Genomic DNA, 17,440 nt, shown 5'->3' on the forward strand with positions numbered 1-17,440 from the left:
AAATTAAAAGAGGAATGAAAGCAAATAAATATAATGAAATTTGGGAAGATTTTGTAAAAGCAGTACTGCTAGAAGGCAAAGGCTGTAAACCCAGTCAAGATTATATGAACTTCTGGAGGGGATATGGAAATAATTGAAGCATATTATATATTATTAATTGTTATAGCATGTGAATGGTGGTGGCATTGGTCTCTGGGATGGTGGGGGCACTAAATTATTTACTTTTATTATTGCATTTTTGTTATTATTGTTGTGAAGTATTGTGTTTATGGTTTTTTTGTTTAAAAAAATAATAAAAAATGGGGGGATTAAAAAAAGAGAGAGAAGTACCATAGTTAACCTATGGCGCTGTAAGCAGGTGGGCATGGAATATTCCCAAAGCTCTGCAAGTTTTTATACTAAGCCTGTAAAAACATGTCAAAAACTGGAAAAGGGACTATCCAATGCAATTCCATCACTAAGGTGGATTACACTGGACCAGCACAGATGAACAGAACACCAACAGTGCTTTCTGGCTGGATGGCTTTCCCCAGAAGCCCATCACAAAAGCAAGTGCTGTTGGTGTCACACTAGGCATCGTTTACACTGGTGGTGTAAACTAGAAGACAGCTGAAGTGTGTTTGGGGAGGGAAAACATGCTGAGAAGAAGAGGAGTTGAGAAAGTAGAGTTCTTTACTCACTGGGTGATCCAGGTCCAAATCAGGGTCAAATTTGGTGACCAAGTGATGGCATCTATCTAACTCAGAGATTTTTCTTGGAAACCAATGAACTGCAATCCAAAGAAAGATAGAAGTGGGGTGAAAAATGAAAGGAGCCCCATCAGTACAGAAATAACGTTCCGAGCTCAATGTATTTGACTTGACTTTGAATGCCACTTGAAAGCAGCAATGCCAGAGGCTACCCATAGGCCCTTTGCAATGTGCATAATCTTCCATGTGTTGAGATGGGTGCAGTTCAGGGTTGCTTGCTATTTCCCAAATTCTTCTGGATCATGTCAGACTTAGTATAGCAAAGCACACATCTGGCCACTGGGAAGTCTACATTCCTCCATCTTCCTCACCCCTGGAATGAGATCTTTGGGTGAAAGACTCACAGCTGGAAAGTCTCATATTGAATAGAATTGAGGATATTCTATTTGAATAAATCTGGGATAAAAGCAGTCTCTCTCTCTCTCTCCCCTCCCCCCTTCTCTCTCTCCGTCCAGGAAGAGTACCCTTCCTAAAGGTGCTTTCTCCAAATATTTGTAATGCTACTTGGAAAGGGACAATTCTGGACAGAGGTTTCACCCATGGCATTTTCCCTCTCTATAGACAATCTCTGCAATGAATTGAAAAGTCAAGAGTGAAATACCCTCCATCATGTTTCATTAACCAAAGAACGAGTCCCTTACACTTGTCTTCTTTTGTGCTCCTGACATCTTCGGAAACCCTCCTGAGGGAACTGATGAGGGTGCTCAGATCACAGCTGTGGAGTTCACATCGCACAAAGTATTCCAGATCACTTGACCCCTCATGTACTTTCTTGGTGGGCCTTGTTTCCAGATGATGGATTTTGGCTTCAAATGTCTTCAAGGGGAGAGAGAAGGAAAGATTATAACGTAAAACAAAGCCTCAAGAAGATTTCCCACCAACTGAAATGGAATGAAACATTCAATTAAAAGTTTATTTTTGAGTGAGAGCAGGAAATCCAGAAATAAAGCTCCCCCATTTCCTATGCACCAATAATCAAGCATACAGTGGGCAAACTCAGCCCATTTTTCTTCCTTGGGTTGCTGTCTTCCTAAATTTGAGCAGGAGTTCTACTTCCATCATTGAAAAAAAAAATCACCAAGCCTTCCAGCATGCACAAATTATTAATAAAAGTGAGCAGAGATGATAGCCCATTGCCAACTGTCTGCATTACATTGAAGGAAAAGAAATGGCAACTTTGCAGTATTTTATGATAGGTTTTCTCTCAACCAATGTTCTTGGAAGGTTCCCAGTCTATCACATATATCGGAAGCATTACCATTTACAACTTCAGCCATCATACTGAGTTTGTGCCTGTTCACATTCTTTTCCCACCCAATTCTGACCAGCTTACACCAAAAATGAAACATTTAGGCTAAAATAGCAAAACTTGGAAACATGGGGCAGAATATAAAAATAATTGTAAGAGAAGAGAAGATGGTACTGATGGATGACCTGCCAGATTTGTTGTTGTTGCCAAAATGTCATGATGGAAGGGGACAGGAAGATTTCCCTGTGCAAGGATGTCCATTTTCTAAGGGTCAAAGCAGGCCTTACTTTAAATCTGTGTCTAGCAGCTACATCATTTTTCCTCTTTTTTCCTTTTTCTTTTGGTTTTCAGAAAAGGCACAGGGACACTGATTCCGATCAGCAGCAGGCACATGGGCGCAAAAGCACGGAGTCTAGCATGGGGAGTGACTTGCTTTGGATTAAGCTTTCTGCACCTACTCCAGAAGTTGGCTTGGGTTTTTTGCACATAGGCGCTTGATACATGCTTAAAGTGATGCCTGATTTGGCCCAAGGTGCAGCGACAGGCAGAGGTGCCCTGTGCATTCCTGCAAGCTTCTTGTAAGGCTTGGAGATATAATGTATACAGAGCCCCTTCAAAATGTAAGGGGAAGTGCTACATGGATGCTAACTAGTCTTGTGACATTAGTTACATGAAAAACAGCCACAGAACATTGCAAGCCATTAAAGGTTTATGTTCAGTATTTTTGTCCCGATATTTGCTGCAGCATTTTCTGTACAGTTTGCAAGCAGAGGTTCCGCTCTGGCCAAGGTGCTGAATGCAACATGTCACAAAGAGGCTGGAGCGAGATGTTCCTCCTCCCTCTTGAACCCCTCAGTGCTATTTCTCTGCAAAGCAGCAGTAGGAAGTGGGCAATTTGAAGGGCCACCATTTGGAGAGGGATGCTAAGCCTCCCCTGAGACCGAAGCTCGGCTGATGATGAAGTGGTCGTGATGAGAAGTCGGGAGGATTCTTGGAATAAGTGGTGGATGAGGAAAGAATTCAGAAGCTTTCCTTCCACTTAGTGCAAATCCATACAGCCATATTGGGCACAAAACGTCTTCAGAACTATGGGTAAATCTCCGGGGGATTTGCAGTAGATCAGCCAAGGGTTCCAAAATCCGATTGTGGAGCAATAGCCCCAGCGCAAAAGCTTTTTGTGGCTGAAAAAAGGACTGGGAAGACTGGGAACAGAAGTATTTTTGTGTGTGGAGTGATTTGTGAAAACGTTCCTAGTACTGAACAAAAATTCTTGGGCTGAGCACGTGTTCAGAGGCAGTCTATCCTTTAATGCTTAGTATATTGACTCACTGGCCTGAGTCACATAAAAATTAATTATAGGTGACATGTTTGGTGGGGTGGGATGATATTGTTGTTGTTGTTGGAACTCCGGGATCCACTTATTGGAACCAGCTGAAGAGTAGTAGTAGTAGTAGTAGTAGTAGTAGTAGTAATAATAATAATAATAATAATAATAATAATAATAATATCATCCCACCCCACCAAAGATGTCACATATCATTAATTTTTTACTTGTCTTTGAAGTAAACATTGGTTGCCTCTACTGCAAAATTCCTCATGGGGTCTCTTCTATGCTGAAAATGGACATCTCGTTTCTATTTTTTAATGAGTTAAACTAGTTTCTCTTTAAAGATTCAGTAGGGAAAAAGCCAAAGTTTTCACTGAAACTAAACAACATAGGCAAAAAGGGAACAGAAGGCCATGTCAGCAGCAAATTCAATTTAGCACCAGGTTTTCTAATGCATCCCTAGGACGTTGGCCCTTCATGGCGATCAATACCTTAGCATTAATCTGACAGATCTGATTGCATTACCGTTGCTTCAGTTGTATGTAATGTAAAACAGCAGAGTGAAGCCAGCCTCCCCACAGCCTGTTTCATCATGAGGCAAATGTTATTACACCCGTCTGTTTTCATATCTTGTACCTGCAGTGCCGGAGGGATCGGGGAAATGAATCTTTCACAGTGGGAGCCTGCTGTGCACGCGTGTTTGCTTTCCTTAAGCTCTCTTCATGATGAACCAAGAGAGCTTTTCAGCTCATGTAAATTTCCCCCGCAGGATCTGAATGCCATTTGGAGCTAGCGCTGTCTTTGTCCTCAAACAACTCCGCCAATGGATTTCTCCTTCGGAGATTTTTAATATTTTTAAATTGACTACAAAATTAGCTTAATGTGCACATTCACACATACACAATCATATTCACATTTGCACACCAATTGTAGGAGTGCATGCTTGCTTGGAAATATTTGGGAGTCTTTGATAAAAATTACCTCTAATTTTGCCATATGTAGCTTGTCTGAAATTTTGGAGCTTTTCAGTGCAGGAATTCTGAAAGAAGCAAGTTTCTTCCCACCTCTAGATTACGTTGCATTAGCTTTAAGGGTATTTCTTACCCAGTATTTTTATATAAAGTATGCAAGGATCCAAGGCTTGTTGATCAGCCTCATATTCGATGTAGTTTATTAACCTTTTCTCCCCACTTCCATCCCTTTCCCATAATTTTCTGCACAGGTTTATGACTGGAACACTGTGCAAGCCCAGAGTGGTCGACTGTTAGCTTCTGTGCGGCTCCTTCTGACCCAGCCAGCAGCACTTTTCAACCCTCTTCCCAGGCTGGAAGCAAGGGGCCTCACTTGCACAGGGGGCTTTCACAGGGGGTTTCACAGGAGACTTCTGACCTGAGCAAAAGAAAAGGTATGTATTTGGCATGTCTTCACTGTCCTCTAGACAAATGGCTCTGGGTGGTTCACAACTTCTTTTAATATAAGGAAGTGTCTAGCAGTAGAGCGGTGGATCGACTGAAGAGGGCAAATTAAAATTGAAGCTTAATCCAGACAAGATGGAGGTCCTGCTAGTAGGCGGGTTAGCCTCCTGGGTAGGTGTTTCTAGCCCTGTTCTGGATGGGGTTGCACCCCCCCCCCCCCCGCAAAGGACAGGGTGCGCTTTTTGGGAGCGCTCCTTGACCCTGGAATTCCAGGCAGTGGTGAGGAGTGCTTCAGCTTTGGCTGATCCATCAGCTGTGCCCCTATCTGGATGGGCAGTGCCTGGCAGCTGTGATCCATGCCCTGGTAACTTCCCGATTGGACTATTGTAATGCATGCTACATGGGGTGGCCCTTGAAGATGGTCCAGATACATCAACTGGTCCAGAATAGAGCCGCCAGGTTGTTAACAGGGACCGGCAGGTATGAACATATAACACTGGTCCTTTTCCACATACACTGACTTTCAGTTGAAGTGCGGACCCAATTTACAGTGCTGGTGATGACCTTTAAAGCCCTAAACAGCTTAGAGCCTGGTTACCTAAAGGAGCGCGAATGCCACCCTTGGTTGCATAGCCAGAAATGTGGCTTCTAGATCGAGAGAGGTATTACTACCACTCTACACAACTATGGCGTGCCCACAACTGGAGTATTGTGTTCAGTTTTGGGCCCCTCATTACAGGAAGGATATAGCCAGGTTAGAGTCAGTGCAGCGTAGGGCCACAAGGTTGGTGGCCAGTTTGCAGGGGATGCCATGTGAGGTGAGACTGAGGGAACTGGGTCTCTTCAGCCTTGAGAAGAGGAGACTCAGAGGGGATCTGTTGGTGACATACAGGTATGTGAGGGGATGTCACACAGATAGGTAGAGACCTGTTCTCCCCTGCAAAGGAAGGCAGGATGCACTCCAATGGAGCAAAGCGCAGGGAGCCAAGGTTCCATTTGGATGCCAGGAAGCACTTCCTGACAGTTGGGACCCCGAGGGTGTGGAATGGGCTTTCACGGGAGGTGGTTGAGGCCCCATTGGTGAGGGTGTTCAAAGATAGGCTGGACATGCACATGTCATGAGCGGAGCTAGCTGGAGCTGGGGGTCAGACTAGATGGCCTGGGAGGCCCTTCTGACTCACTCTGTTTCTATGTGCCTGCCTACCCCTTAAGATCTGGGGCAGACAGCCTTCTCTGAGTGCCCTCCCTGAAGGAGATTAGGAGGGTAACTATCTGGTAAAGTGGTGCTGTCACTTTATTCTTTTCGGTTCCAGGCCAAACCCTTTTCATTTTCCCAATGTTTTAAGACCTGACAGTTTTAATTGGGGTTTTATTATTAGTTAAATTTTAGGATGCTGTGTTTTAAATTTTTTACATTTTGTATTGATAAACCATCCTGAGAGTTCGGTAATGGGACAGTCTACAAAAGTTTTAAATACATACATACACACAAGGGGCTCTAGGACTTCTGAGTGTACCTAAATAGGGGGCCAACATGAAACCCATGGGCCAAGCAGGGCCTTCCTTCAGCCTTCTCCATTCAAGCAATAACTGACAGGCACTTAAAGGCCTTAGAAGGCCTGACTCCCACCAAGGCTTTCTAATTCCACATCCTGGAGAGGAAGGTCTTCTAAGAAACACAAGTAAAGTCCTGCTGGATTAGAGCAAAGGCCTACCCAGTTCAGTACCTTTTCCCCCCTCATTGGTCAGGCCTTCCCATAATGACTGCAGAACATGAGAACATGCCTTTCTAGCACCTTCCACCAAAGTGGTTTCACTAAACTCTTCTACCTACAGGGAAAGAAGACAAGTTGTATACTTTTCATTGCTTGGTGAGAGACATACATACTCCTGATTCCTTACACGTGATAAGGCATCACTTGATATGAGTGAATTTGACTCCACATAATAATTTGTGCAACAGAGACTTCATCTTTCCTTCAACTTAATTTCAGATACCTACAACCAGGTGAATGAGGCTGTCCTTTATCACCATGAAGCGTCCCCTTGGCTTAGCCAAAGAGGCAACATTCCCTGCTCACCTCAAATACTTTAAGTGCCCGGGATGGCAGCGAAGCCTTGGATCCCTTGAGTGTGAACAGGAGGTTCAGCATGGCCATTCCATCTTTCTCTTCAAAGACAATGCTTTCAGCCAATTCGGCAGCCTCAGAGGCCGCTGCTGCCGCTGCCGCTGCTGCCTCTCTCTCCTTTCTGGCATCTTCAATGAGGCTCTGTCGTCTACCAATGAATTGTGGTGACTGCAAGAGGAATCCATGGAAAGAAAAGAGTTGTCATCCTGTCCCAGAAGGCCTTCTTCTCTTCACATCTTTAAAATTTGTCTAAATAGAAACTCAAGAAGTCTTTGTAGAGAACCAGCAAAGCCCAGTCACCACAGACTTGAAAGACTTCTATTCATATATCAGATCAGCCAGTATCAGCCTGGATGTTCCTGAGCAAGCCTAATCATCATTCAAATCCAATCATGATCTCCTATGACCCTCAGCTAATTAGTTTACTGTAACTGTGGAGCTGCCCATCCATTTTGCTTGAGATGATCTGTAGCTTTCCATTGCCTTGTTAAGTGCCTGAAAGTTTAACGAAGCATTTTTGGTTTGGTTTGCGTGCATTTATAAGTGCTTTTAACAAGAAGACAATAATAGCAACTCCTGACTCGGCTTTCAGACACCCAACAGGCAGCTGAATTCAAAAGCACTAAGGGAGGAAGTCGTAGTTAAGGCCTCCGTGGGGCTTCCCAGACAGCTCCGGCAGCTGGAGATGCTTGCAAGGACAGAAGGGGGTGCAAAACATAAAACAAAGGCCATGCCTGCCACCAGCACCTCACCAGCCATCCCCTTACAGTGACGTAAGTACTGCCCCCCGAGAAATATCTCTGAAAATCCCCACGAAAGAGGCCTCAGATGACTTCCTCCGTCACAAGGAAACAAAACGAGCAAGTAACTTTCTGGCACAGCCCTGCTAGGAGCAAATGTGCAGGAATCGTTTGCACTGTTAGTCCTGTGTAGAACAGAGTCATTGAAATGCATGGCATTTCAGTTAGAGGAACTTTGGTTGCAGGCCATTGGATACAATCCATTCAGAAGCCCAGCTCAACGTTTCCCAAATTGTACAGTCTTAGAACTGCAGTTACCAGAGCCGAGGTGGCATTTTGTATTCTGCACATCCTTTGCATCGTCGTTGTGCCAGTCGGACTGGGGGGAAGCACATACACACACATGTATCCCCCCGCAAGCAAACAAACCCCAGAACAGAATGATTTCCAACTGAACTAAGTGGAAGGCAGTACAGCCAAAATCTAATAACAGATACTGCCTTAAGTAGCTTTCAATAAAAATATGATACCAATCTCTGTTCCTGAAATCCTGCCTGACATGCTGTTTTTCAGGCTGTGATTCTAGGCACATTTATTAGGAAGAAAATAGAAAAACATCACAACAAGACAGCCATGTCACAAAGTCATAACACTGAAGAAGAGCAAGTGGATTCCATTTCAATTGAGCTTACTTTCTGGTAAATGTATCAAAGGAATTATGAAGTTTTGTTCTGCCATGCTTTTTATGATCTTACTGCTCTGCTGCTTATATATGTTTTGATCTGATGTGGCATTTATGATCTATGCTCAGTTTATATTTTCAACATTTTAATCATAAGCTACCTTCTGACAATTGGTCCTAAAATAAATAAAATAGCGTTAAATAAAAGCTCTCATTGGTGATGCAGATCTTTTCCCTAAACATCCCTCCCTGCCAACTGAATTGCATCGTTCCAGTGAGGCGTGAGAAGCTCAGCCTCAAACATAATCGGCTCCCAGTGACATTGCTCAGCCAGTTCTAAGTGTGCAGCTCCGGGTGAGAACGGAGGGTCTGCGGATATGATGCAAAAGGAGCCTGAAAAGATCCCATTTTGCTGGGTAAGTTGGGACTTCTGTTTCGTTTGCCTTTGGGGAAAGGAGCATGTCTGGGAACAGACAATGGTTTTTAAGTGAATCGCCTGCAAATCCAATCAATTATTTTTTCCTGCTCTCACCTCCACCCACCAACCTGGATTTGAAGCACCAGAAAAACTTGTGAACTTGTAAACTGCAGTGACAGAGCTGAGTGCACAAAGAGTGCCTGTTCAAGATCACTTCTGGGACAATGATGGTCAAAACGTCTCCGTCATGCACACTGCTACTATTGTGCTGTTTCCTTGATGCCTTTGTTACTGCTGCATTTGAGGATAGCAAATAACTTCAGGAGAAACTTCAGTGTTTCATATATACATACATGCAAAAACAACCTCCAGTCCTTGGTGACTTTAGCTGGATGTAATTTTCATGTCCATCTGCTCATTTGCCATGTAAAATGCCACCTTCCACTTCTCATACTTTTCATAGCAGCAACCTTTTAACATTCTTCCTCAACCTGGAAAGTTTTTAAGGACCTTCCACACACATTCAGCGGACCCATGGCTCAGTGGCAACTGTTTCCCAGGCACACTTCAGCCAAGTTGTAAACTGAGCATTAACCTCTTCATCTGGCATCAGCTGCTTGAAATGGCCATGTGGTTTGGAAGGAATGCCGTGTGGTGGCACAAATACATCAATTCATTGATTGCATGCCGTTCTCGGATCAGATACCAAATAGGCAGGATGGGCGTGTGATTTTCAAGCAATGTGTTCTTGTTCTATGCATGGTCTGTGTGCTACTGTTGATGCCGTAAGTGGGGACAAACTTTGAGAAGGGCAGGCCGTGACCCATGGACTCTGTGTACCGGCTGGCTGCTTTGTTTGGGATGCTGCTGTGGAAAGCACGGTTTGTAGGCTGGGTTTGGATCCCAGCCCTCAGTTGAGCTGGGGTCTGTAGGTGTCCACTGCTGTCCTCCTGAGGAGGGACATACCAGAGGCTCCTTGAAGGGAAAGGAAAGGGGGACTTGAGTCTGTGCTCTCGTCCTGGTGTCCCCACTTTGCCAAGCACGTGTGTTGTGGGAACATAATCAGTCACCCGCGTCATGATTGGCGAATGGCGGAAGGGTTGCCAGGGACGCTGCAGAAATGCGTTCTGGGGCTGCCGTGCTCGTTCTCTTAGCATTGCTTTGCTTTCCACTTTGCTGCTGGGATAGAAGAGGATTGTCTCTAGAAGAGGAGTCACACAAATACACTCATGTGTATTTGAGGCTACTTGTTTGGCAGCAGCATGAAGGAGATGTGCATACAAGTATGTGCACACAGGGCTTCTTTATGTAGGAGAAGATCCTCAAATGGCCAAGAACCCCCCCCCCCCCCCTGTGGAGAAGGCGCCCTGTGCAAATGCATCCGGTGCACACACCCCCTCCTCTCTTGGGCGAGAAATGGAGCCTGCTGGGTTGTGTGGCCGGGACGCAGCTCACACGCAGCAGGTGTGTCCAGCGGGCATCATCCCTCCTCCGGTCTTGCATCCAGTGATGTGTCAGCCCCCTTATTGTTTCACTGATGTAACACCAGTGAAACTAAGGCATCGTGGCCGCCCATCTGTGGATCCATAGCGTCATCTTGGCCAGACAGGGAGTTTGTTTTCTAGAGCCCACTTTCCCCATACAGTATGATTTCCTTATTATCATTATCATTATTCATTTCATTTCAACTCTATACTGCCCATAGCTGAAGCTATGCCAGGCTTTATGCTGCAACATTTCTCCCTTGCTTAACATTTGCAGAAACCAGAGTGTAGATAAACCATCCAAATCTGGTGCTATCCAGATGTGTCGGACTATATCTCCCATCAATGGTGATGCTGTGTGGGGATAATGGAGTCATAGCCCAATGCATCTGGTTGGCATCAAATTTGGGATGACTGGTATACTTCACATGAAAAACCAAAACGGCCACTCCTCAGTTCTAACCAAATATTTATTTATTTAGTTATTTTATTTAGAAAATTTCTATGCCGCCCCATTTGCCGAAGCCTCGGGGCGGCTCACAAAACATCAATTAAAATATAATACACTAAAAATATAAAACGAATTAACAATATAAATTGTTGATTGTTGATTGTTCATTGTTAATGCACATGCATGCACACACTCCAAAAAAAAAAAAGAGGGGGAGGCATATGCCACTGTTTAAAGTATGTGGAAAGTTAAGTTCCCAGGAGTGAGAGGTCAGATGTACACAAAACATTCAATGCAAAATTGAGTAAAGGTATACAGAATTGCTTGTCAATAGAAAAACACTTGGCTGTACGCTTTGCAAAATGGCGAAAGTGTACCTATTATGTAAATTCACCTTTTCTTGTATGAGTTATGTGAAGAAGGAGGTAAATGTCAAAACGCAGCCATGACATCATGTGAAGGAAGTTTTACAGGTTAGAATGAGTGACTGACTGCATCTGCAATAGTGACCCAGAAGATGGGCTATGTGTCTCTGGAACTCATCATGCCCATCACATAACAAGCTTCCCCAGCTTCACCAGCAATTGCCCACAATCTGGACTGCAAGCAGGGAAACTGAGGAAGTAATATCCCATGTGATCATATGACTAAAGGGCAAAGAAGGGGAGAATATTCACCTGTGGCTGCCAGCTCTCATAGAAAGTGTAACTTTGAGGCTGGATTCAGACTAGATAACCCAAAATACGGGCTGAGTATGGGTTATTCTTGAGATATGGGTTGCTGTTGAATATGAGTTATCATGTTTTCTGAACCCAGTTGAGCTAAGTTGTGCTGGTGTTATCGACACAAACAACCTATGAAAAGAACTCACTGTTTTGCACTTGGGTTGTGAACTGTGGGTTGCTCAGCATGGTTTTCAAAACTTATTTTCAGATTCAAAATGTTATATCAAAAGTTCAACATTTGTCTGCCTTGAATTCTGTCAAATGCTGACTCTGTCTGCATAACATTTTGGTTTTAAAACTAATGCTGAACATCCAATATAAAATGGATATTTGCATACCTGGAGAATATTTGAAGAAAAATCACGATCATTATTCTCCGTGTAGAAAATGGAGAAGAACCTAACTCTGCTGCAACCGTCTATAAATTTGTCAGAACAACATGGAAACTGCTTAATCAGTTCCATCAGATTCAAACTATGGTGAGCCTAAAGACTTTATCTAAAAGAGCCAAGTGTGGTGTGAACAAGGTTTAGAACACCACCCTAAATGATCCTAAACTGGGAGTGAGTCCTGTTGAAATCAGGGGCTTATTTCTGCGTACACGTGCATCAGATTTTTTCTGTGATTGTGTATTATTGTTGTCTGACACAATAATTCTAATCATGTCTGTGAGAAGTGATTCTCTCTGCTTTGACTGGCACTTGCTGTTTGAGTGTGTTCAAGGTTGTGACATAAAATTCTGTTGGTTTAATGGTTGCTTTATTTTAAATGTTATAAAGTGTTAAATTGGCTAGTAATCAACCTTGAGTCCCAGGCATGCAGAAAGACCAGATAAAAATTAAGCATAAAAGAATTAGAATTATAGTGTGTAAGGCACAGGTTTTGCCCTGTTCTTGGAAGGAGGAACCTTTTGAACAGAGTAGCAATCAGGGTAAAGGTGACTGTAAGTCAGCAGAGAATGATGGAGTCCCTTATAGGTTGCATTTGCAGGTCCAGTCCTAGTGCCAACTGGTCTGCAGATAATGCCATGTCTTTGCCAGATTTTGAGGCTGCTCCTTCTTTGATCAGCCTGCTTTGCATCCTCATAACTGAAAGTGCTACAGTCCCACCCTCTTCCATGAATATAAATTCCATGATTTCTTATATCAGCATTAGTATTTGAGGACAAGGATGTCATTCCCTCAGGAGGTAGATTGATGCCTGCCACAGTTAATGCAACTAGCCCCAGAATCAGCCCCCAAATCAATGTGGCATGCCAAGGGTATTTATCAGGAATGCAGCTAAGGGTGCAAGGCAGCAAAAAGTCCAGGGATGCCCAGCATTCCTGAGTTTGAGGACCTAGGTGAGAAAGGAAAAACTGGCAAACTTGGGTTCACATCCATGCTCACCCACACACCTAGCCTGCTTTGCAGGGGTGTTGTGAGATGAACATGGGCTAGCTTTCAATGTATCCTTTGAACTCCTCGGAAGAAGGTAGAGTTAGGGAGATGTGATTGAGCAGCTACTTGATTTACATTTCAGGTATCCTAACCTGGTGGCTTGGAAACTTGCTTGTTATATCTTTTGACTGTAGTCTCCATCTATTGACCTTTTTGTGCCAGTGAAAGCAAGGATCAAAAATGATCCTCTGATGTGTAGTTGTAAACCACATAGAACTGATTAAGAAATGAAGAAGAGGAGTGAAAGAATTGAAGAAGGAAGAAGGAATTGAACTGCAAATGTCTGAAATTGAAGTTAGAGCAGGTGTTCTGACTTCCATTGCACCTCTGAAGCTTCTATAAACCAGAATAGGAAGCTCCCTTTGGTGTCCTAATCAATCATTCTTAAAAGTTAAAGAATAGTCTTAGAAGAAATGACCTCCAGTATCTTTCATACAATTCCCTTCTTTTCCTAGTCTCTAGAATCATGCAGAATAACCTGAGAATTCTTTTTAAGGGAAGCTTGGTGCTTTTGAAAGTAAAACATCATGCATCCAATTAAACCCCAAACATTGAGACACACCTTTTGCATTTGTCTTATTTTAATTTTAAGGAAAATAAAAGCCACCATTTCTTCCCTGCTGCTATTCTCTCATGAAAATTAACAGCAGGGCTAACGGTGAGACCCAAAGAGCTAGTAAGGCTCTCAGAATTAGCTTTTGCTGGTCAGGTGGAAGTTCTGATGGCGTAGATTCTCCTTTGTTGCAAACTGCCTTTGAAATTTGTCCTGGATTTAAAAGCTTCTTGCCGCCCAAGTACAGGGCTGCCTGCTGTTTGGGCGAGGAGAGTGGGGGAGTCTCTTGAACAGCCCTGATGGAACTCATTTTATGGCTATTTGAATCCTAGCCCTGACTAACGCAGTATAGAACTGTCATTCCAATGTCAGAGAACGTGTGATTTCCACTGCAGGTTGTAAAGGCGATGATCCAAATTGTGCGTAATGGGCTCCGCATGTGTGTGGTGGGAAGACAACATTGACTGGCTTCCTGCAAGCATTGAATACCGTGTGTTTGTGTGGGAGCATCACATGCAGCATGAACAAAGGGCACGGTATGGAAGGGAACAGAACTGACTTTCACAAAGGAAATCAGCAGAATTGTAACTGCAGTCAGCAGAGATGTTCACCCAAGGAGAATCTGCCTGGACCTTCTTTTATCTAAAGTTCAGGAGAAAATAAGAATTCAAAACATAGGAAACTCCCTTATGTTGAATCAGAACTTTGGTCCATCTAGCCCAGTAGTTTTAACTTTCCAGGGTCTCAGGCGGGAATTTTTGAAACTTTCCAGTTTTAACTTTCCTAACTTCCCAGGGTCTTAGGCAGGGATTTTTCCAGCCACATCTGAAGATGCTGGGATTGAATCTGGGACAGTGTATACAGTAGGTATGTGCTGAGTTAGGTTCTTGTGCAGCCCCCATTCATTTAATTAGGGGTTCTGCAGAAAACATCCCAGAGGAAGCCCTCCGTGTGTCAGACCACTTACAAAAGCTGTTAAGAAGGCAGTGTGGATCACAGACAACTCGCTGAGAATCTATCCATGTGCAACTTCAGGAAAGCTATATGTGAACATAAAGATGCTGAAATCTACCATCTAAATGCCGAACTGTGCTACTCTGCTGTAAGAAAAGATAGGCAAGCCATTCCTGATTCCACACACCTTCTCTATTTTTCGTATTCTGTGCCAGGTTTTATGTGGATATCTGCATGTGTATATTTTTGCATATTTTGTATCATTTTTTCCTCCTTTAAAAATGCATCCACCCATTGACTAATGTGCACATTTTTAAGGGACTTGTGCATTTTTCTTTTCAAACATGCACATTTCATTGAGCATGCTTATTTTAATTCCATAGAATTTTACAAATTCTGAAATATATGGAATATACCAAATGTACGTGTTGGTTTCTGGGGTATGCAGTTTAAGACCACTGTTTGTAATACCTCGCAGAGCAGATCTTTCACACATCCCTACATGGTGCGTGATGTTGCTGCAGTTGCCCAGCAGCAGCAGTGTCCACATGGCGCATGGGGAGAGAGTTTAACACAGAGCTGTCCAGAGCATGGTCACTACAAATTTTGCACCCTGAAGCTTGCATTTGTTGGAGAAGGCAAGCCATCCAGGGCATCAGTACGGCATCCCTCCCATGGCAAACAGCAAGTTCTTAGAGAAAAGGGGCAATTTTCATTTGGGCTACAGCAGAGGCAGAAAACTTATGGACACAGACAGAAGAAAGTCCTGGACCTCCCCAGCATTTCCCAGCCAACATTCCCATCTGCTGCACGAGGGTGTGTGGACGCACACCTGTTGTACATGCATGGTCACTGTGCCCTCAGTCCTGGTTCCCTCTCCCTGTCTCTATTCAACAAGAAACAGTCAAAGAAGCAGGCAGAAGGCTTGTTCACACAGGCTTGCCCACCCATCACTCAGTTCCTTTGTGCTGGATGGACAGCAGCGGAGTGTGTGAACAGAGTCAGTTGAGCATACAACGAGTTCTGCTGTTGGCAGAAGACCTTTGATGACCATTCACACATGTGAGTTATTGACTGAAGCAGCAGTCACCGAGTGTTAAATATGCATGTGTGATACATCCTGAGGTCTCAGTAATATATTCATTTATTGATGTCATCTTTCTACTGCCTAATGGTTGAAGGGCTCTCTTTTGGAGAATGTGCTAGTTATGAACTATGCAGGATCTTACCAACCAAACTGAAGAATTCATGGCTATGAATACCAATGATGTCGTACTCCCAAACTGGTTGGCAATATCCGCATAGCCCTAAACTGGCTCTGGGAATTTAGCTTAACCTGGTTTAGGTATATCACACTCATCTTCATCATATGTCCCCCTCTGTTTTATCCTCACTAGAAGGATAAAAGGTAGGTTAGGCTGAGAGAAGCTGGAGAGTCACAGTCCCCAGGTGCATCTTAGCCAAATGAGGACTATAACCTGAATCTCCGTATCCCAGTCCAGCATTCTAACTACTGCACCACACGGCTCTTCGTCAAGCTGCCGTGGGTTTTTACGCCCTCTTCTACTTGCATGTCTACTGTACACAAACATCTTGAGTTAGATATGAAAATTTCCCACCACAGTAGGAGAAATGATCTGATCACAAATGGTAACATTTAGCAAGTTGGTCTGGTCATTGTCTCGTGGGATTGATGGGAAGGGAAAGGAAAGGAAAGGAAAGGAAAGGAAAGGAAAGGAAAGGAAAGGAAAGGTCACTGCTTTTGATGATACTTGCAATAACCTCTCAGTCTGATGCTTCAGAATTGAAAGACCTGCAAAGTAACTCAGCTTTAAATAACAATAATAAAAATACATATCGTGACATTATTCTAGTCTGAGCCTAATTCTTCTCATTCTTCTTGTCAGCAACCCATCATTGCCATTCTATATTATTTTTCTTTAACATCTTATTTTTGCATATAGAAGGAACGTACTCTTTTTCTTTCTCACCGCCAGCTGCATCGCCCTTGTGTACAAATTAGCAGCACAATTCTTAAAACTGTTCTAGTGGCTAGTTTTGTCCAGCCTCGGGGTCCCCCGTTCCCAGAACGATGGGCTAGAGATCACGCAAGATTTCTTCTCCACCAGCCTGCCTGCCTGTCACTGCCAACCAGCTGGAGCGGCATGGTTGGAGGTGGCAGGGCTCAGAGGGGTGAGGAGGGTCTCTTCTTACCATGATGGCCTCTGCCTGCTTGGAGTCCAGCTCTGAGACCGCCCGCCGGAAGCCTTTGGCTGAAGAACTCGAAGAGTTTGGGGTTGGCATCCTGGCTGGTGCCCTGGCTCAGCATTCAGCTTTGCCTTCCCTTCTCTGGCTGGGCTTTTATAGGGCAAGTCTGACGTCAAAGACCCTTTCTGATCCCCCTCTGCCCACCTCCCTCTCTTCAGCCTGAGGGAAGGAAAAGGGGAGGGGGAGGAAATGCAGAGGAAAGGAGCACTTGTGTCCCATTAAATCTAATTGCGGCAAAGATTGCAGGCACCCAGCTTCCAGGAGCCTCCTGCTGCTTCCTCTTCTGGACCCCGACGTACCTGCGAGGTGACTCTCGTGCCGTGGGCTTTGCTGCAGCTCACTCTTCCTCTGGGTCTGCTGTGTGCTCCTTGTGGCTCAACTCCAAGGTGTGCATCTCCACCCTGCAAAACAACAGCAGAGAAGGAGAAGATGAAATATGCTGAAAGGGGCAGTTCCCTCTGATCGTAGGAGTCTAGAGATAGAGAGGCAAAGAAAGGGGATTTCAATAGGTCTGGGGGTCAGTGGCCAGATTTCGCTGGGGAGCAGGCTGGGGCACTCGGTGAGATCCTCAGTGGCACCGAGCATGGAGCTTCTATCCACAGCACTGGCCAGTGGGGTGCAGAGCAGTCTGCCTCTGATCATCCACAGCTGCACAGGAGAAGGAAATCAGGCGCTGACAGAGCCCAGGAGGGCCAAAGCTGGGTCTTTGTGAAGTGCATATCCGGGGCTCGTTCCTCCTGATGCAGTGAACTCCCAAAGACCAGATCCCTGATGCAAAAGGGTGTTGCTCAGTTGCTCTTATTTCAGCAGGACTGTGCTGCTTTAGTGCTTCTGAACATACGGGCTCACTTCATGAT

At 44.3% G+C, this 17,440-nt stretch overlaps 1 protein-coding gene across 1 annotated transcript in view; it reads right to left on the reverse strand.

Moving 5' to 3' along the window:
* Positions 1 to 16,619, reverse strand: part of TH (tyrosine hydroxylase) — a 28,672-nt gene extending 12,053 nt beyond the window's left edge. Inside the window, exons 1-4 of the mRNA XM_044425847.1 lie at positions 16,530 to 16,619; positions 6,822 to 7,037; positions 1,391 to 1,565; positions 681 to 769 (exon numbers count right to left, since the gene is read on the reverse strand). Of these exons, the coding sequence (XP_044281782.1) occupies positions 681 to 769; positions 1,391 to 1,565; positions 6,822 to 7,037; positions 16,530 to 16,619 (570 nt within the window). The remainder of the gene's footprint in view (positions 1 to 680; positions 770 to 1,390; positions 1,566 to 6,821; positions 7,038 to 16,529) is intronic.
* Between the last annotated feature and the right edge of the window lie 821 nt (positions 16,620 to 17,440).

The sequence above is a fragment of the Varanus komodoensis genome, unplaced genomic scaffold, assembly GCF_004798865.1.
Source record: "Varanus komodoensis strain SLA01 unplaced genomic scaffold, ASM479886v1 scaffold16, whole genome shotgun sequence".
Lineage (NCBI taxonomy): Eukaryota > Metazoa > Chordata > Lepidosauria > Squamata > Varanidae > Varanus > Varanus komodoensis.